Source organism: Artibeus jamaicensis, unplaced genomic scaffold (genome assembly GCF_021234435.1).
Source record: "Artibeus jamaicensis isolate MK-2021 breed Jamaican fruit bat unplaced genomic scaffold, CSHL_Jam_final contig_585, whole genome shotgun sequence".
Classification (NCBI taxonomy): domain Eukaryota; kingdom Metazoa; phylum Chordata; class Mammalia; order Chiroptera; family Phyllostomidae; genus Artibeus; species Artibeus jamaicensis.
The window spans coordinates 11275167-11297474 of record NW_026521894.1 but is presented as its reverse complement, the minus strand read 5'-3'; the positions used below and the strand labels follow the sequence as shown (position 1 = coordinate 11297474).

The 22308-nt window shown below is 36.7% G+C and overlaps 1 protein-coding gene across 4 annotated transcripts; it reads right to left on the bottom strand.

Annotated features, from left to right (window-relative positions):
• Window positions 1-4010: 4010 nt before the first annotated feature.
• Window positions 4011-15151, bottom strand: LOC119060770 (caspase-1-like). Of its 4 annotated transcripts, none has more exons than XR_008392525.1 (10): window positions 15063-15146; window positions 14147-14413; window positions 12588-12688; window positions 11593-11766; window positions 9953-10187; window positions 8748-8891; window positions 7513-7622; window positions 5896-5999; window positions 4740-4871; window positions 4011-4138 (listed from the first exon to the last, which is right to left on the bottom strand). XR_008392525.1 is itself a non-coding variant. In XM_053670479.1 (10 exons), the coding sequence occupies exons 3-9, from the start codon at window positions 14409-14411 to the stop codon at window positions 5901-5903; spliced, it is 1128 nt and encodes a 375-aa protein (XP_053526454.1). In that variant the 5' UTR covers window positions 14412-14413; window positions 14594-14681; window positions 15063-15120; the 3' UTR covers window positions 4011-4138; window positions 5896-5900. The 4 variants fall into 4 exon arrangements, 3 of the variants coding, with proteins under 3 accessions (XP_053526454.1, XP_053526452.1, XP_053526453.1); XM_053670479.1 differs by lacking the exon at window positions 4740-4871 and adding an exon at window positions 14594-14681 and having other exon boundaries at window positions 15063-15120; XM_053670477.1 differs by lacking the exon at window positions 4740-4871 and having other exon boundaries at window positions 15063-15151.
• Between the last annotated feature and the right edge of the window lie 7157 nt (window positions 15152-22308).

Genomic DNA, 22308 nt, shown 5'->3' with positions numbered 1-22308 from the left:
AAACTGCCATAGGTCACAGACAAAGAAAGAATCTTATAGCAGCAAGACAAAAGTAGTTAGTTACCTACAAGGGAGCTCCTATAAGACTGTCAGAGAAGGGCAATGGCATTTTTTCTGCTCTCTCTTGGATTTTGGTCCCCTCTGCAGCTTCCTGCAAGGCCTTCTGGCACTGGTTCCCTGGTGGGTGGGCTTGTGTATGTGCTAGGACCCTGTGGGTCTCTCCAATGAACTTCTGTGAGTCTGGGAGCCTCTCCTGGCACCTCAACCCATGAAAGTTTTTCCAATTGGTGCTTTTTAGGCTTTATTTCCCAGGGCTGGAGCCCTGGTTTATGCGGTCTGTCTCACTGCTCACTCCTTTCCCTGGTTTATCTTTGCGCAAATGTGTGACCATGATCAGCCAGCCGCCTTGAGCCCTCACTGGGTCTGCCCGTTGCCACCACATGCCTGGGATCTGCCAACCACCGCCTGCGCACCTGGGTCAGTCCGGCCACTTTTTCCTGCCGTGACCCCTACTCTGCCAGCCGCCGACTCTGCCCCTCTTACCTGTCTGGATGAATGGTTGGTTGTTGTTGGACTTTGGTACAGTTCAATTTTCTCTCTGTTTGGTTGCATTCTGGCTTCTAAATTTTTGTTGTTCATAAACTTGGTTGTGTGAGGAGGTACAGTATTTCTACCTACGTCTCCATTTTGGCAGGAAGTCCTGTATTATATAAAATGTTAAAGGGACTTATCCAAGAAAAAGAAGATAAAAAATATGAACAGTGAAAGACAGCAAACTCACAGTTATTAACAACCATACCTAAAACAAAAGCAAACTAAGCAGACAGCCAGATGAGGAGCAGAGCCATAGAAATGGAGATCACATGGAGGGTTAGCAACAGGGAGGTTGGAGAAGGGGAAGGGGAAAGAAGGTACAGAGAATAAGTAGCATAGACAGTAGGTAGAAAATAGACAGGGTGGAGGGCAAGAATAGTATGGGAAGTATAGAATCTAAAGAACTTGTGACACATGGACATGAACTAAAGGGGGGGATAAGAGGGAGGGGGTGTGCAGGGTAGGTGGAATGAAGGGGGAAATGGGACAACTGTAATGGCATAATCAATAAAACATATTTTTAAAAAAGACTGTCAGTTGATTTTTCAACAGAAACTTTGTAGACCAGAGAGACTGGCAAGAAGTATGCAAAGTGATGAAAAGCAAGGACCTATAATCAAAATTATTCTACCCAGCAAAGTTATCACTTAGAATCAAAGGACATGTGAAAAGGATCCCAGACAAGACAAAAATAAAGGAGTTCATCACTACCACCAAACCTGTATTACAACGAATGTTGTAATTATTTGTTATTAAATTATATTTGCACTCCCAGAGTAAATTCTAACTACCTACAAAACATTAATATTACAAGATATGTGGCTGGATTTGACTTACTAACACCTTATTTAGAATGGTTACATCGCTGCTCCTGAAAAATCAGACTGCGCTTTTCTAATGTTGCCTCCACTTCTCTAGTTCTGTAGCAGTTTTGTACTAGTACCATGAGGAATTTAAGACACTTACTTCTCTTTTTATTATCTGGAAGATTTTGTATAAATTTGAGCTTATCATGTTCTTAGAAGTTTTGTAAGACATTTCTTTACACCATTCATGTTTGTTAACTTTTTTCAGGTAGAAGATACAAAGGAAAAGTAATCTATTTAATGTTTATGGATTGATTTAGCTTTTTACTTCTCCATGGATTAATTTTGCTAATTGATTATCTGGAATTCCATCTACATTTTATATATGAGTCTTATGTTTTTTCTATAATTCTGTTTATTTGTGTATAGTGTACTTTTTGTCATCCATACTGTCCATGTGCTAATTCTAATTTTTATACTCCATGTCGCTAAATATCTGCTATTAGTCCTTTTAAAAGCCAGATTTCATTTTTAGTAATCTGCTCAATATTTTTATCTCATTACCATTTTATTGATTTGGGGGGTTTAAATACTTATTATTTTCATTTTTCTATTTTATTATTAATTTAGTATTTTTCTGATTACTCATTTTAATGCTAGGTTCATTTTTCTGGTTTTATGTGTATATATATATATATATATGCATATACAATTAGTATATGTATATGAAGCATAAATTTAAGTGCATGTTCCCATGTGTATATTTTTTCAACAATGTGGTGATGTTTGATAATTTTTGTTTTGTGTTTCTACTATCATCATGCAACATTAGAATGAAGTCTCTAAAATATATATTTTTTAATCTTTTTACGTGCTTGTGTTTCCACATGGAAAAGCTAAGCCCAGTAATATAAAAGTCATGAATCTTTGTAGTAATGTTAACCTTTATAATGCAAAATTTAGTAAAACCTCTGATTCAGAACCTTATAATTTCACACTGCTTTTCAGAAAGTGAAGTACCATGGTTCATAAGTCAGATTCTAGAGCAACTCAGATTGCATTCAAGTCCTGGTGTGACCACCTATATATTGTTTATTGGGCAAGTCACTTAAGCTCTATATTCTTTTGTTTTATTGCGGGCAAAATGGAGATGTAAGTAAAAAATTACTTTATAAGATTGCTGTGAAAGTTAAAGTAGTTGTTTATATATAAAACCCTTAAAATATTCAACATCCTTAAAATAATCTTGATGCACATTTAATGTACATAAATATCAATAATTATGGCCATATTTGATGCCTAGAGCATTCTCTTATTTTAACTTATTTGAGCTGTATACTAAAATAATTGTCCAGCATTCTGTGTGTGTGGAACAAAAGAGGTACATCTCCTTAGTGAAAAACTCTGATAGACATGTTGAAAAAATTCCTCTGCCAGCATTCACCATCCCATAAACTTTGACATTCTCTCTTCCATTGCTGACACTTCCCATTCTCTTTCTGTCCTTTATCTGATGATATTTCTATTTTCATATAAATACAGTAAGATTAGACCATCTTAACCAACAGCCAAATTATTTTAGACAATAGCTAAATGCTTGTGAAAGAGTAAAATTTTCCTGAAGTTTGGAAATAAGCACATATCTGGAAAGAAAATAAGAAAGTGTATTTATTTTGTAGAAAGAAAGAAAAGCACATGGGAATAATTGTCTAAAATATTAGTTTACTTAGGAAAATATTAGCTGAACCTATGATGCTGGCTAAGGAATGAGCTAGAAAACTCTGTACCACTGTAGACTTTGGGGTTGTTGAGTACACTGATGAGGAGCTGACCATTTTATACTTCTAGTATCCCATATGGGCACCATCTCCTTTCACCCTGTTGCTGAGGTCAAGTCCTGGCCATTCTTTTCACTCAGTGAAATGCAGATATTATATGAGTCATAAGCTAGAAAATCCAGTTATCTTACTCCATTTCATTTTCATTTACCCACCATTTTAATTGAAATTTTATGAGGGGAGTTGGAGAGATTGAAGAGGAAAAAACAAAGAACAACCTCATGGACATAGACAAGAGTGTGGGGGCAAAAAGAGGGTAGCTGAGGTGGAAGAGTGTATGAGAGAATAAATGAGGATGGATGAAGACTCAACTTGGGGTGGTGAGCACAGTATACAATGTATAGACAATGTGTTATGGAATTGTGCACCTGAAACCTATATAATTTGTTAACCACAGTCATCCTAATAAGTTCAATAAAAAGGGAAATAAAGAACAAAATAAACAAAATAGAAATATACTCAGGGATATAAGAAACAAACTGGTTGCTCCCAGATAAAGGGGGACAATTAGAGGACCGAGTAAAAATTATGAAGAGATTAAGAAGTACAAAGTGGTAGTAATGAAACAGTCATGGGATGTAGTGTACAACATAGGGAATATAGTCAGTAATACTGATACAGCATGTATGATATCACATAGGAGCAAGACTTATCAGGGGGAATCAGTTCACAAGTTATATAAATATCTAACCATTAGACTGTACACTAAAACTATAATATATTGAATAACCACTATAATTGAAAAATAGTTTTAAAGAAGTAAACCAAAAAAGAAAAAGACCAAAAGATGCAGTTTATTTGGATTCATATTTATTTAAATACAGATGTTAAATATGTGTGCTATATTGGTAAAGGTGTTCCTGAAAATTGATAAAGAAGAACTGGACTTCCTCTAATTTCCTGAAGAAGAAAAAAGAACAGAAGATCAGAATAGTAACAAGCCTCAATTTATCCCTTATGATTCTTTTTCTTTTTTCATCCTCTTCCATATGGTTTTCCCATTTCCCTTGACTTGAAACAGGGACAACTGTAGTGTATTCATAGACAGTACTCAGGCTGGGCTTTGGAAAAATCTAATCATATGATCTCATTTCTCTGGTCAAATGGTTTCTAATTTCATTCAGGATAAAAATTTTAGAACATTTACCATGTGATCAGGATTTTCCCCGTGTTCCTCAATTTGTCTCTGTCATGTCCCCTATTCTCATTCTCCTCCAGCCCACTGCATTTTGGCAGGGAGGAAAAGTGGGACGACTGTCATAGCATAAACAATAACATATTTTTTTAATCAAAGAAAAAAACATGTGACTACATTTCTGCCTCCGGGCTTTGTATTAGCTAGTCCCTGCACTAGAATGCTTTTTCTGTATAGAATCACAGGATTTACTACCCAACTCAGTCCATGCTCTGTTCTAATGTCATTATTTCCTTACTTCAAAGAAGACTGTCCTGTAGAATCTATTATAGCACAAACAGCACCCATCTGTTTCATTTCTTTTACCTTCTTTATTTTTCTTCTTAGCTCTGATCACTTTCTGATGTATATCAGTTTGTGTATTTAGAGTCGGTCTCCATTAATTACAGTGTGAGCTTCCTGAAACCATCAATTTTGTACACTAGATATCCTAAAATTCTAGAGCATAATTTGGAACATAGTAAGTGCTTCATAAGTTTTAGTCAAACAAATGCTCAACCCCAAAATGTGGCTCTATTGTACTAACTAGGCAATACAAGCTATTCTGATAAAGTACTTATGCCTTTATGTGACAAGGGAGTCAGAAACAAGGGGTAAAGGAAAGCAGAGATTTAAAGGATTGAGATAAAATTACTATAAAAATACTTTTAATTATGTTGCTAAGAGGGAAATTAAAAATATACTTATTAAACAGTGGGAAATGAAGCTGTTGTGAGTAGAGTAATTGTTGGGTTTAAACTTGATGGGCCATTCTAAAATATTTTGCCCCCCAAAAAGATGTAAGTGTTAACATGGGTGCTTACAGGGGATTGTAAGCAGTAACTAAGGATCCAAGAGCAACTCTGAGTGTTCTGTGATATACACTATAAGAAGAGTCAGAGAACCAGAGTGTGCATCAGCACAGGCAATACAGCCCCAAATACATCTGTCCGTAATGGAGCTCAAAGTCAGTGATGTGATAACTGTGCTCAAAGTTGGCTGCTGTGTTTTTAGTAGTTCTCAGGCTCTGAGGCAAGTTTGGTAACTCAGTGTCTGTGAGTGCTTCTGTGTGTGTACCTGCGTGTGTCAGGGACAGAGAAAGCTAGAGGCTGGCAGGGGGAGAGAAGGAAGTATAACTAATAATGGAAGCATGATTACACTTTTGTCTTAGTAATTGCTACCCTGTGTCCTTCATTGTTTATTTCTTTCCACCTTCATCAGGCTTATCTCCTTGATGGACTGACAGATTGATTAATTAATTTTGGAGGTGGAGGAGGAAACAAATGGGTTTACGGAAAAAAACAAAAAATTCTAATTGCCAAGCTATATCAACAAGTAACACTAATTTGACCACCCAAGCAATTGGTTATCATTTGTCATTGGACATCACTACCAATATTACTCTCTCATTCAATTTACCTGCCAACAACTCCAACAGTTACTATTTTCAGTTACCAGGATGGTCAACAACTCTGATACTTACTGTTTTCAGTTGCCAGGAAAGAGGTAGAAATATCTTGTCATGGATAATCGTTCAATGGTGGGCATCTGAGCTTCAACATCTGGCTTTTCAAATGACCGTTGTACCTGGAAAAAAAAGAGGCAAAAGATAAAACATAACTCTTAACCACACTCAGAGAACATTTTGCACCATGAGCCAACAAATTCTGGGAATGAAAGGTGCTATTATGGTTGATGGGAGCAAGACCATAGCCATTCTAATGTCCAGTCACTGCCTCCCTACTTTTAGAAGTAATTCCCCATGTTAGAAAACACTCTATCTCAGAACAAATGCCTCATGTCTAATCCAAGAATTTTCTATCTGCATTTCTTCTTTATTTCTTTTCCATGTCTATTCTACATATCTGAACTGAGTCTCAACTATCCTCTACCTCCAACCTCAAAGACCAGATCATCAATTCAATGGAGGCAAAAAACCCCAACTTTTGACCTTAAAACCTGAACACAACAACTTTCACATCCTCACCACCATATTGAACTCTGAAGTTTTTTTGTTTGATTGTTTGTTTGTTTGTTTGTTTTCCATGGACTGATGTATGAGGTCCTACTTCTAATATTCTTCTAGCAATGTCCTTGAGATTACAATGTCTAATTCCTATTCATCCAACAGGACTCAACTTTGAGTTCCCATTCTCAGAAACCCTAACTGACATTACAGTGTGATCTTCTCCATTTCTAATAAAGATATATTGTTCTTTCCCACAGGTCTGTATTGTTCTCTGCAGTTTTGAGTTTAGGATAAAAACAGCTACACTTTCTCATATTCTTACTATCAGTACATTTCTTGCTAAAGAAGAAGGCCAAGGAGCATCTGTACATTTATTCATGTCTTATGTCGAATAAATATTATTTCATGTGTGCCAACATGGGGAAGTGTGGAACAAATTCCTGCCTTCACAAAGTTTGCATTCAAGTGAGTAATTACAGGTTAAAAAACAAGTCATATGTATAGCAAATGAGTGGTGATCAGAAGTGGGGAGGAAAACAAATTAGGAGGCAGGGGGGAATAAGGCATATTCTAATCTGGGAAAGAAATAGAATCTTCCTTTATGGACAACTCCATTCAAAGAACGTCTTCTTTAATTTCTTTCAGTGCCCTAGAATGCTTTTGTTATGGATTCTATCACAATCATACTGACACAGTTTTTGTTGGCCTACTTATTTAGTATACATCTCTCACAATAATGTAGGCCACCAGTAGCCTTATGACACAATGTGTCATCTGCCCCTGTGTCAGCAGGATTGTGGCAATTATATGCAGAACCCCAACACATACTTATTTAATAAATTAAGCAAGAAAAATTAATTCAAAATACTTTCCATTTTTTGTATTTTAGAAAAGTATAGTCCATAACATATGAGCTTCTATTTTATACAATTTTGTTCTCTTTTCATTTGCTGCTGTGGTGTATTAACATATTCTTTCACTAATAACAGACTTTCAATCCCCAGGTAACAGAAATAATGGCACTGTTATACTTTTGTTTTCCTGACAAAATCAGTCATTGTAACTCCAATGAAAAATAAGTGTAAAGACTTCCTGAAAAGAAAATTTATTAGAGGAGGAAAAGAAGGTTACCTTCCGAAATACTTCCTCAAGGTGACAGCACCAAGAATATTTCTGAAAGCATGTGATCAGTTGTGAAATGAAGAATGAACCCTTTTTGCTGTCTCTCCAGGATATGTTATCTATGAAGAAAAGAAATGATAAGCCTTTGGCTCTGGCCTCACCTACTTTTTTATTACCTTTTTGTTTTATGGGTATGTCCTTTAGGCATAGCTTGGGAATTAATTTGCATGTTTAAGGAAAACACGTATATATCAACATTAGCTCATTTACAACAGAGTGGAAAAACTGGCAGAGACTAACTAAAGGGATGGCTGATCAGAATTGTATGCTGACTGCATTATATTTTTGGAACTGACACTTACTTTGTGCCTCATGTTCATTCTCTTGATTTGAAAGGTTTGAGATGTACCTGGAATTACTGCTTTATCAGTTGAAAGAATAGGCACACAGAGGGTTAAAGAATTTCACCATGCTCATGAAGTAAAAAACAAAAAATGGAAACCTGGTTCCAAGGGTGATTACAGAGTAAAAATCACACTGTCTCTCAGAGTATAATAATCAAGGAAAATGAACAAATCCAAAGAGAACCTTTGAAGAGGAGGGAAAAGTTCAGGACATAGATTGTGGTGATGGTTTCATGGATGTGTACTTATATCCAACTCATTATGTTACATACATTAAATATATATGTATTTTTGTATGTCATTTAAAATTATATGCTGTGATTTAAAAAATACTTAAAACAGAAATTTTCAAATCAGAAACATTGCAATGTAAGGCTAAGATGACTACCTAGAGGCAAGGACTAAACCATTGTAAACTACTATTAAGACTCATTAGCCCGAGAGTGTCATTTTGTACCTCTTTTAAAGGACATTCACACCCTTCTGAGGCAAGCAATGACACACTCCAACTAGCATCACATGGCAACTATGGAGAAAGGGCTAGAGTGAAAAACTGAATCATTCGTTTGTTTTTAAATGGTGTATGGTCAGCTGGATTGCTCATATTAGGTGGTTTGAATGTTTGGTTTGCCTGATCTTATAAAGTAGAACACTTAAAATCCAAGTATAATTTTAAAAGTAGAAAATATATAGAATCTTTGTTTCCATAAAGTAATGAGATACATGTAAATTATTTCAGCAACATTCAAAATGTGCCTTAGATTATTGCTGCATAGAGCTATCGATATTCTAGAATCATTCAGGGCCCCAATTCCTTGTGTGCAACTGAGAGATACATACGTGGGGTTGAGGAGCAGAAAGCAATGAAGTCCTTCTCCACGTGTGCTCTTTGAACAGCATCCTCCTCCAGGTCCCCACGTGGCTGTGAAGAGCTGTCTGCCAAGGCTTCTGGAGAGTCACTGACCCACACTACCCCTTGGTTTGCTGGAGAGACAACAATTCTGTAAACATTGTGTGCCTCCCTCAGTTTGACTGTCACAATTGCCCACCTCACTCTCTTTGAATGTTTATTCTTTCCCTGACCAGGTACTTCAGTTGCTTAGAGTGTCATCCCAATGGGACAAGGTTGTGGGTCCCATCCTGGTCAGAGCACACACAAGAATCAACCAAAGAATGCATAAATAAGTGCAAAAGAAATTCAGTCTTTCTTTCTCCCTCTCTCTCTCAAATGAACACATTTTAAAAAGTGAATAACAATAAAGAAATGTTAATCATCGCCACTTTTTTAATTGTAGGGCAAACACATACACACACTAAACTCCCCCCTGAAACACACACACACAACTTGGCCTCTCTCTACTGTCTTTGAACACTGTGCCAGTTAACAGTGAAAGCATCTTGTATGTAAAGAGTGATAGTAATATAAACCTGAAAGACCCCATTTTCTAAGAAGAGCAAAGGAGTTCAAGCCTTATGTGCATCATTGCAGAGCATAGTTACTATTTTTAGCTAAAATATTTCTGTTTTTCTTTTCTAAACATGGCTCCAAAAATCCAAGAGACAACCGGAAGTCAGAAAATAAGTAAATAAAGATTTGAGAGCAATGCCAAGTACCCTCATTTCCCCACCCAGTTCCCTTTCAGCATTGTATGAGGGAAAAAGAGGGTGCTGCTATTACAGAATAGCTCCCCTTTCAAATGAAATTCTTCTCAATCCAGAGAATGTCAGAATGTCTGTAAACTATTTACAAGTAAAGCTGTTATTCAAATGATTTTATTCCAATGGAGAAATATTTTTGTTCAACTTTGATTTAGGAATTCCAAAGATCTCCTTCATCACTTTCCTTAGATTCAACTAAATGGATATGTCTCAGCTGAAAAGATAATTTCTCATGATTCCAACCACTTAACTGGAGTTTCCCAAGAATTCAATTCACTTCATTTGCCCTGAACAGGGACTAAGATCGTTTCTCCTAAAATGAAAACAAACATCACAGTCCTCAGCAAATGATTCAGGTACTTTGGGTTTTCCCTGTCAGAACTCACCACCTCTGCAGGCCTGGACAATGATGACCTTCGGTTTGTCCTTTAGACTGAGGCAGTGGCAGTTGTTGAACATCCGAAAGATGGTGTCATACAGCAGCACATCTGGGTTTTCATCTCTGTGCAGAGTCCCACAAATTCCTGTCAGGATGCCATGAGACATGAACACCAAGAATGTGCTGTCTGAAGACTTGTGCTCTGGGCGGGCAGCAAATGCCTCCAGCACTGACTCCATCTCCTGAAAAAGACCACTATGTCTTAATTTAGTAGGATAAGCATTAACATTAATCTGACCTCCTACTTATCATGAGCCGTATAAGAAACATCTATATTGCCCTGGCTGGTGTGTTTCAGTAGATTGAGTGCCAGCCTGCAATCCAAAGTGTTACTGGTTCAATTCCCAGTCAGGGCACATGCCTGGGTTGCAGGCCAGGTCTCTTGTTTGGGGGCTTGTGCTAGGCAACCACATACTGATGTTTCTCTTCCTCTCTTTCTCCCTCCCATGCTCAAAAATAAACTAATAAATTAATTAACAAAGTATTTTTTAAAAAGAAAATCCTCTATAATGTTCTTATCACTGTACCTTCACATAGTGGTTACTCAGGTAGCTGTATACCTTTTCTGTCTACAGTGTAGCAGGGGGTGCAACTGTTTGTTCCTGGTAACATTATTTGAGCTGTTCTCTTGATATATTTTACATGGCCTTATTTTCACTTACACACTCTTTTCTATTACTGTCTTTCATATCATTAATTAATAGGAGTCTTGGGTCATAAATTTATCATACCACTTTCTTTCAAATACCCTTCTCTCTGTACTTAGAATAAAATCAAACTTCTGACTAATGTGTACTTCCTCTGGCCTGTCTTGTTTCTCCTGTAAAGCTCTTGTTACTCAGGTCTTCTTGTGTTTTTCATGTTCCATTTTTGTATGTAGTTTAGACATTTCCTTTGTAGTTACTCTTGGAATGTATTTAATTCACATATTTTCAGACCTGCCTTGTTACTGATAGTCATCTGTCAGCTTCAATATATTCTCCTAATAAGACTTATCTTGACCATTCCATTGAAACAAGTAGTATATGATCACCAATTTGCTCCTTTTTCTCCTACTAACTTATATCTGTCTTTTCACTTTTACAGAGTCATGTAGACATACCCAATCTCTGAAATTTTCTGTTTGGCTTTTAGTTGGATTGCCCATACCAGTTAACATAAAACAATCCAAGCTCCCCGCCTCATTCACAGGTCTACCTCCAGTGCCAGGAATAGGCCCTGGGACAAAGTCAGGACTCAGAATTTATATGGTGAGTACACACCTGCTAAACATTCATTATTTAAGAATTTCCTGGGAATATCTGATCTGAATCCCAATCATCTCTGTTAGGAACTAAGAATTGTATGGGTACACGTGCCAATCACTTTTTTTCTCTTTTTATAGAATTGAGAAAATTTGGAGCTCAAGAGGCAGAGCTTTCGCCTCTCTAATACTTTCATTTGATATATACACATGCACACATACACACACAAAATAAGTGTCTGAAGGTTGTTAAGGTGTTTGGCTCAGACTATAAAATTAATTTGATTGTAGGAGGATGTGTGTTGAACATGTAATATATGTTTGGGTGGATGAGGAGACCTTACCTTGGCTGTGAGATTCTCTTCCACTTCCACACTATAGCCAAGGCCCTCAAGAAGCCTCTTCATCCCTGTGATGTCAAGCTCAGCCCCTCCCCTCGGAGGAAGATGATCAAACTCTCTGTTGCATATAATGAGAGCCAGACGAGTGCGGTCCTTTCCATCCTTTATTGAATAGATCTATAGGAAATGAATATGCAGTGACTTTGATTTACCTCAATCTCTTTATCCTTTATTGAATAGATCTATAGAAAATGAATATGCAGTGACTTTGATTTACCTCAATCTCTTTTAAGCTCCTATTCACTAATCACTGTTGCTTTGTCACAAGCTCATATACCTGCCCTTTCCCCTTCCTGTACCAGAGACCCTGCCATTTTCTTCCTAATGAATTGACAATAGGTGACTTAGAACCTTTAGATTATTTAAAAATAAAAGTGATTCATTTTTTAAAGAGCCCAGAACACATTTGGGATAGTTACTCAAGAATCTTGAGGAGACTAGAATGATTTCTGCCTTAACTTTCTTCTCTATCCTCTTCACCTAGACAAATCATTCTTCCTATTCAAGGTTCAGATCAAATTTTATAAAAACCAGGAAACATTTGCTATTGGCTCGGGCTTTAATTATATTTTTAAAACATGTTTTATGTCCAGGCTTTTCAAGTAGTATGCAGATAATAACTACTCATTCATGCTATCTTATACTCATAAATATTTTTTATTTTATTACTGTAACTGAATTATAATAAACCCCAAATAGGTATGAGAACAAGAAAGCATACTGAGAGATGCATACTTTATCATGGGATTGAAAGGAAAATGGAATTTGTGTGAGGCTATACCATTTCCTCCTTGCTCAAAGCATCTAAGAAAGAGCTTCTGTCTGCACCTCATCTCTCTGCACCTCACCTCCCTGCCATTAGTGCTCTAAGAGATAGTATATTCAGTGAAAGCAATTTCTTCTCTCTTTTTCTCTACTTTATCTACAGAACACAGTACCTCGTCAGCCCTTTCTTTACACACTTTCAGGAATTCTTCACGAGGACAAAGCTTCAGAGTATCTCTAGATTCTTCTGCTGGCTCAGCTGGTCCAACCATGTCTGTACGAACCAAAGGAAATACCACATGACATCACATGACAGAAATTTAACATCTGTATCTGTGAACCAAGTATCACTTAAAGATAGTGGTAGAAAAGGTAAATACTGAGGAGGTTTTTAAAACATATTAATGTAGGAATTATAATTGTATCTAACTAACCTCTAATATGAAGAGATGTATTGTGAGTGGGAAAGAAGGGAGAAATCCTTGGTAGCAGATCCACCCAAAAACCAACATAATGATAAATTCTGATTATTATCAAGAAAAACCTTGATGATCTGGGTCAAATTTAGCCTTTATGTTCATCAAAAGAAATTTGAGTTTTCATTTTTTACTCTAGAAATCTCATGCACCTAGTTGACCTTTTTTCTTATCAATAAGCAAAAATACATGTTGAGTAAATATATATCAGAATGCTATCCATTACAAATATAATTTAATACCTCACAATTGATTTTCCATATTTTTGCTGACCACAAATTTGAAATTCTCTGAGTCTGATTTCATAGTTTGGAGGAGTGTTAAATAAAAAAAGATGTACTAAAAGAAAAACAAAAATTAACCATAGATGAATTTCCTATAAAATACAATTTTCAATAAAAGAGGCATAGCCTTTCCTAGTCTTTAGGAAAAAAAAAAGGCTTCTTACTTTTGAAGAAAAAACTTCCCTTCTGATTTCACATGGGAAGCATGAAAGGGACCAGTCACTGGGAGTTCATCCGAACTTATGTCTGTGCTGTGTGGAGGGACTGAGGAACTAAAGAAGGGGCAGATCTGTTGCCTGAATCCTGTATCAAGGCCTCAGGAGGATGGGAGGTAGTGGGGGTGGGCCTTACACAATGGTCCACAGCCTAGTTCCGTGCTAGTAAACATTGTTTTTCAAAAGAAAATGCAGGAGGGCCAATTAGAAGAAAGGGTCTACTTTTAAAATCCTGGCTTTTCTACAAGCATTGAATTTGTTCTCTGAGTATTTCACCATCATTGAAATATGTTTTATTCCTCCTGGAGAGCAAAATTTGGATGGGTAATTATAAAAAGTATATGATTACAGACCTTACGTCTTCATGTCAGATAACTACATAAATTCTAAGAATCCCTAGGCTTACCTAACTGATTAATAACTAACTGAATAAATAAATAAGCAACGGGTCTTGCCCAGAGAACTGGAACATATAGTGTGAAGTTTTACAGACTGTTCTCATGAACTTTAACAGCTGAAATGCTACAAAGTCAGGATGGGAAATGAGTTTCATCAAAAGAAGGCTATTGAGGCTAAAGTAGTAAGAACAAAGAGTAAAGAGACAGGGAACAAACAATAGTGCCATGAATTTAGAAATGGGGCCCTGAAGCCAGACATAAAGAAGTTGTCTGCACACTAACAGGACCAATGAAGAAATCAGATATGGGTACAAATGTGCAGGGCCTACATGAACCTTAGTCTGAGTTGTTGATCTTACCTGAGGAGAGCCCCAGCTTCTTTTCAAGGTGGGGGTCACATGTACTAATTTGAATGATAAATATTTGGCTTGCATGGTGTCCTTTCCGAATGACGGAGTCGATCAAATGTCGGGCCTTATCCATAGCTGTGTGATTTTCATATTTTACTATCTCCATCTCCTCCGGGCTCAGCACATTTTTGTCCAATAGTTCATCCAACAAGCTGTTTATTGTGCCAGTGCTCACTGATTGGATAAACACCTTCCTCTTTGACTTCAGAACCATGTCTGTTTGAAGCACAAAGATTCCTCAAATCACTAAAACAACCTCATTCCCCTCTCATGTCAGCAAAAAGGGGGTAGGATCCTTTAGATTAATTCATTAAATGTTCCCCTCCATGCAGTTCAGTCACCCTGAGGATAACCACATCTCTCATTCTTCCCTCAGTAATACCGATGTCTACTCACTGAATGGCCTGAAGCCTGAGATTTACAATCACTAATTAGTGCCTGAACACCAGGGATGATCCTGACAGTTAGTCGTGTTTATTCAACTCTGCATAATAAAAGGATGAAACAGTGATAGGCCATTTCCCTTGGGGAGGACAGCTACCTGTTTCTATCTTTTGCAATTGTGCACCATTTGTGGGATTATTCAGTTAGATTGCAAGATGACAGCAGAATACCAGTGAAGCCCCAGTTCCTTTCTGGCTCATGCCTTTTCTTTCTGAAAGCTCTGATAGCCTTCTCTGCCCCACTCTACTTCCTTCACCTCCCTCCTCTTTCTTCCCTCTCCCTCATTGCTACTCACTTAAACATTCACCAAACTTAATTATAGCTTCCCCCAAATCCAGCTATCTTTCAAAAATTTTCCTCAAGACATTTCCTTTTAGACAGTAAACAACCAAAATAAACAAACAAAAAAACAAAAACTCACCAGCCATGGCTTTCGTCTCTCGTTCTTGCTCTTAGAAAGTGAAAGTGTGTTGAAACTTCCTTTTCATCAGCCTGTGTATACATATTAGGACATACCAACTAACTGCTCATGCAAATACTTGCCTGTGGTTTTTTTCGTCTTTTCTCTATAGTAACAAACAGATTGCTTAACCTTGGAGTGCATCTGTTAGTATGTTCTAGGGAAATTCCTTCACCAGCCCTCGGATCAGGTCAGGGTAGGAAGAGCGTGGAACCTTGAGAATAAGAAGGAAGAAAGAAAGCATGCATACAGTTAAACTCACCCAATGATGAATCTTTCATTTGTTAGAAAGTGTACTCTGGAAAAGTAACTCATCCATCGTTGTCATAGTACATTTATGGTACTATTAAAACAACCCACAGGCTGGGTGGCTTACAAACAAAGGGATTTATTCCTCACAGTTCTGTAGTTTAGAAGCACTAGATCAGGATGCCAGCTGGGTGGTGGTAAAGGCCCTTTTCTGGGCTGCAGACTGTTGACTTCTCACCATGTGCTCATAATAGCAGGAAGTTCGAGATATCTAACTTGAGTCTTTGGTATAAAGGCATGAATCCCTTTCATGAGGTTTCTGCCCTCATGACCAAGTCAACTCCCTAAAGTCCCAACTCTTAATACTCTCACTTAATAATGTCACTAATACTGGCATTAGGTTTTAAATGATGAATACTGGAAAAGCCCATACATTCAATCTATAATGTTTGAAGAAGTTGAACCATTGTGACCCCGCCCCCATCCTGCCTGTCTGCTCTGTGTCCTAGGAACTATGTGTTCCTGAGAAGCAGTTTTGCTATCACCAATGGAGGCATTTTCACTAGAATCAAATATTTTTAAGATTTATTTACTTTTAGAGAGAGGGGAAGGGAGGGAGAAAGAGAAGGAGAGAAACATCAATGTGTGGTTGACACTTGTGCACCCACAACTGGGGACCTGGCCTGCAACCCAGGCCTGTCCTCTGACTAGGAATTGAACCACTGACCCTTTGGTTCACAGGCCAGCACCAGGCCACTGAGCCACAACAGCTAGGGCTCAAATATTTTCTTATTTAACACTCTTTTCAGATGATTCTGTGTTGTGAGACACTGTAGAGACGAACAGCTCAGGCTCTGGACACAGAACATCTGATGTAGCAACTTAACCTTCCATTCCTGGGCAAGGTTTGATCTTTCCCATTCTTTGGTTCCTCTATTTGTAAAATAATTTAGTTAATAGTATATATCTACACATCTCTCAACACTAATTGAATAAAAATGTGGAAACTGCCATAGAACATTGTCTGGCACATTGTAAGCATACTATATTATTATTTGTTAACACTATTATTTTCAATTTAAATATTTATTAATTAAAAATTAAATAACTACACAGTGTTAGTTTTTTGCACATTATCTAGTTAAATTTATCTTTGGTGAGAATCCTCATGCATCTCATTCATTCATTCATTTATCAAATGATGTGATAAATGAATGAATGCCCTCAGCTTCATGTTCAATGACAAAAGACAAACAAGAAACCCCATATGTAACTGGGATAATGTCAGAGTATGGTAAGTGCTAAGGAGAAGAAATTAATGAGACAACTGGTTTATGAAATACTGGAAGGCATTAAATCTGAAGACAGAGGAGCTCAGGAATGTCTACAGAGGTCACCGCTTTAAGTAAGTACATGTTCAATTGCTAGTCCCCACAAAAAACTCAACATAAATAAGTCATCTTATAGATAAGGCTGGTAGAAAATGGACTAATAACAAAATAGCTATTAGTCTTTCTTTTTCCCTTCATTTTATCTATTTTTAATTTTTATTTTACTTTATTGTCTTTTTCAGTTTTATATATTTATTTAATTTTAATTGTTCAAGTACAGTTTTCTGCCCTTTACCCTCATCCCAGCCCACCCCCCTCAGTGTTTCCTTCCTCGCTCCCATCTCCACCCCTCCTTGTTATTGTCCAAGTGTCCTTTATACTAGTTCCTGTAAACCCTTCCACCATCCCCTGAAATTCCTTCTCCTCTCCCCTCTGGTCACTGTTAGCCTTTTCTCTATTTCAGTGTCTTTGGTTATATTTTGCTTGTTTGTTCGTTTTATTGATTAGGTTCCTGTTAAAGGTGAGATAATATGGTATTTATCTTTTACCACCTGGCTTATTTTGCTTAGTATACTGCTTTCCAGTTCCATCCATGCTGTTGCAAAGGGTAGGAGCTCCTTCTTTCTTTCTGCTGCATAAAATTCCATTGTGCAAATGTACCATAGTTTTTTGATCCATTCATTTACTGATGGGTACCTAGGTTGCTTCCAGCACTTGGCTATTGTAAATTGTCCTGCTATGAACAATGGGGTGCACAGGTTCTTTTGGATTGGTGTTTCAGGGTTCTTAGGATATAATCCTAGCAGTGGAATTGCCAGGTCAAAAAGCAGATCCATTTTTAGTTTTCTTAGAAAGATTCCATACTGTTTTCCATAGTGGTTGCTGTACCAGTCTGCAACCCCACCTACAGTGCACTAGCATTCTCTTTTCTCCACAACCTCTTCAACACTTACTGTTTGTTGCCAAGAAATTTAAAAACCTAGGTGAAATGGACTAATTTCTAGAAAAACATAATTTTCCAAAACTCGATAAAGAAGAAGCAGAAGGCCTGAGCAGACCAATAACAGCAGATGAAATTGAAGCAGTAATCAAAAAACTCCTGTCACACAAAAGCCCTGGACCAGATGGTTTCACAGGAGAATTCTACAAAGCATTTAAGGAAGAGTTAACCCCTTTCCTTCACTGCCTATTTGAAAAAATCCAAAATGATGGAAGACTCCCAAACTCTTTTTATGAAGCCAGCATCATCCTAATCCCCAAACCAGATAATGACACAGCAAAGAAAGAAAACTTCAGGCCAATATCACTGATGAACACAAAAGCTAAAATCCTCAACAAAATAATGGCAAACCACATCCAACAATACATTAAAAAGATCATATACTATGACCAAGTGGGATTCATCCCAGGGATGCAAGGATGGTACAATATTTGCAAATCAATAAATGTAATGCATCACATAAACAAAAGCAAAGACAAAAATCACATGATCATATCAATAAATGTAGAAGAAAACATTTTATAAGATACAGAGCCCATTTATAATAAAAACACTCAGCAAAGTGGGAATAGAGGGAGCATTCCTCAACATAATAAAGGCCATATATAAGACTTACAGCCAACATCATACTCAATGGGTAAAAACTAAAAGCTTTTCCATTAAGATCAGGAACAAGACAAGGTTGTCTACTTTTACCCTTCTATTCTACATATTATTGGAAGTTTTAGCCACAGTGATCAGACAAGAAAAGGAAATGAAAGGCATTCAAATCAGAATGGAGGAAATTTGAAAGGCATTCAGATCGGAAAAAAATGTCATTTTTGCAGATGACGTGATAGTGTGCATAGAAAATTCTATAGACTTGGCCAAAAACTGCTTGACCTAATAAATAAATTTGGCAAAACAGTGGGATGCAAAGTCAATATCCAGAAATTAAAGGCATTTTTGTGTACCAACAATGAAACATCAGAAGCAGAAATCAAGAAAAACATCCCATTTGATACAGCAACAACAACAATGACAAAAAATAAAATACCTAAGAACAAATCTAACCAAGGAGGTAAAAGACCTATACTCAGAAAACCACACAACACGGAAGAAAGAAATCAAAAAAGACACAAACAAATGGAAACATATATCATGTTCATGGATCAGAAGAATTAACATCATCAGAATGTCTATACTACCCAAAGCAATATACAGATTCAATGCAATACCTATTAAAGTACCAATGGCATATTTCAAACACAGATACAGACATAGAAAAAACACTTCAAAAATTTATAAAGAACCATAAATGACCCCAAGTAGCTTCTGCAAGTTTGAGAAAGAAAAGTAGGAAGGATCATAATACCTGATATTAAATTGTATTACAAGGCCACTGTAATCAAAACAGCCTGGTACTGGCATAAAAACAGGCACATAGACTAATGGAACAGAACAGAGAGCCCAGAAATAAACCTAAGTCTCTATGGTCAATTAATATTCAATAAGGTGGGACTATCAGTCTTTCAAAGTTATCAATTTATTTACTAAAAATGCCCATGGGATTATTACCTTAGTTACTTCTGAGGATAACAACCCAGATTTAATAAACATTAAAAGTGCCTGTGTTTGGGAGGCATACACACAGGAAATATGTAAATTAAATATTGATACCTGTATTGCATTTATTTTGAAACTCTATACCATTAAAAACAAATTGTATTTTAATATGTGGGCCATTAGTTTTTCTCTGTGTTCTAGGTCAAGTGTTAAATTTATTTCTAATTAGGCTAAAATTCTTTGCATAGATTTTAATCTAAGGGTTTTCTCAGGATGTTTTTATTTTTACTACTTACCGGATCCTGTTTGTAACACAGTCCTGTGCTTCTTGCCACAGGGAGACTAGTTGTAGGGAAGAAAGCAGAGATTGTAGGTACATTGCCTCCTTTACACATTCATGTTTATTCATTTATTTCTGAAATGTTAAGGGCTTCACATGAGGATATCTCTATAAAGCAAAGTTACACATCACTGAGCTGAAACAGGCTGAGGTTGCATCAGAGCCACAGAAACAATGGCAGGGCAGTGTGCCCAGGGATACAGAACCATAAGCATTGACCCTGGGAAGCTTCCCCATTGAATGGGGAAACATTACATAGCAAGGGCCCACTGTGTCCCCAAAATGAAGACACTGAAAACTGAAAACATTCTAAATGTCTACTATAGGTGCATGCATGAGTAAACAAATTGTGCTAATGCATATACAATGATACAATTCAGTAATAAAACAGAGACAATTTACTAATGTAACTAATAAATGTAATAACTTGATGAAAACATTATGCTCGTACTATGAGTGAAAGAGGTCATGTAGAATAGAATATATACCTTATAATTCAAATTATTTAAAGTTCCCAAGCCCTGGCTGGTGTAGCTCAGTGGATTGAGCGCGGGCCTGCGAACCAGACAATTGCGGTTCGATTCCCAGTCAGGGCACATGCCCAGGTTGCAGGCCACTTCCCAGCAGGGGACGCACGAAAGGCAACCATACATTGATGTTTCTTTCCCTCTCTCCTTCCCTTCCCCCCTAAAGATAAATAAATTAAATTAAAAAAAAAGAAAGTGACAAATTAGGTGTAATGTGATATCAAAATTTTCTTTAAAAGTTTAAAAAAATTAAAAAAAAAAACAAAGCTCCCAAATAGGAACAACTAACGTATTTTGATAGAAATCAGATCACTGTTTCCCTGAGGAGAAGGTGGAGAGGAGTCATGTGCAAAGGGCACGAAGGAACATTCTGGGGCAGTGAAAATGTTCTGTATCTTGATAGTGTTATAATACAGTATTCATTTGTCCAAAATAATCAGATTATATTCTTAAAAGGAATATATTTTGTTATGTAAGTTATACTATAATAATGTTGAATTTCAAAAACTAAAGTCAATGGTCATAATGATATACTCCATTTAAAAGGGTTTGTTGTCTTTTATTTTTAGGTACAACGTGCTCAAGCCTCAAAAATTTGATTGAAACTCTGGTAAGAGAAGAGTTTTCCGTAGTGACTAAAATGGAATAACCTACAGTTGGATGTGGATTTGTAGATGGAATGAAAATAAAATTTTAGAGATGATGCTTATTAATTCAGATATATACCAAGAAAATTGTATTACATAGATAGACTATCGCACAGACAAAATCATAGAATAACCTAATGGAGCAGTCTAATTACAAGTAGTGTTTAAAAGGAAGCACCCTGATTTAAAAATCCTCCCTTCAGAATTGTCTGTAGAACAATATCACTTTTGATAATGATAAGTAATATAAAAATCATAAATTTTTGTAGTGTCAATTAACCCTTATAAACCAAGATTCAGTTAAAACTCGGAAGTAAGGACATTTATCATTTCAGTTTTTCATTGCTTTGCAGAAAGTGCAGTACAGTGGTTAATAACTCAGATTCTAGAGCAACTCAGATTGCATTCAAATCCTGGTGTGTCCACCTATAAACTGTGTGACTTTGGGCAAGTCACTTAAGCTCTATATTCTTTTGATTTATAGTGGGTAAAATGGAGATATCAATAGTAATTACTTTATAGAGTTGCCGTGAAAGTTAAAGTAGTTGTTTATATACAAACCCTTAAAATACTCAGCATCCTTAAAATAATATTGATGTACATTTAATATACATAAATATCAATGATTATGGCTATATTTGAAGCCTAGACCATTCTCTTATTTTAAGTCATTTGAGCTGTACACTGAAATAATTATCCAGCATTCTGTGTGTGGGGGACAGAATGGGTACATCTTTTTACTGAGAAACTCTGATAAACATGTTGAAAAAATTCCTCTACCAGCGTTAACCCTCCCATAAATGTTGACATTCTCTCTTCTATTGCTGACACTTCCCATTCTCTTTCTGTCCTTTATCTGATGATATTTCTATTTTCATATAAATACGATAAGTTTATACCATTTTTAACCAACAGCCAAATTATTTTAGACAATAGCTAAATGCTTGTGAAAGAGTAGAATTTTCCCGAAGTTTGGAAATAGGCACATATCTGGAAAGAAAATAAGAAAGTGTATTTATTTTGTAGAAAGAAAGAAAGGCACATGGGAATAATTGGCTAAAATATTAGTTTACTCAGGAAAATATTAGCTGAACCTATGATGCTGGCTAAGGAATGAGCTGGAAAACTCTGTACCACTGTAGACTTCGGGGTTGATGAGTACATTGATGAGGAGCTGACCATTTTATAGTTCTGGTCTTCCATATGGGCACCATCTCCTTTCACCCTGTTGCTGAGGTCAAGTCCTGGCCAGTCTTTTCACTCAGTGAATGCAAATATGATATGAGTCATAAGCTAGAAAGTCCAGTTAGCTTCCTCCATTTCATTTTTATTCACCCACCATTTTAACTGAAATTTGATGAGGGGAGTTGGAGAGATTGAAGAGGAAAAAACAAAGAACAACCTCATGGACATAGACAAGAGTGTGGGGGCCATGGGGGGAAAGAGAGTAGCTGAGGTGGAAGAGTATATGAGGGAATAAATGAGGATGGATGAAGACTCAACTTGGGGTGGTGAGCACAGTATACAATGTTTAGATGATGTGTTATGGAATTGTGCACCTGAAACCC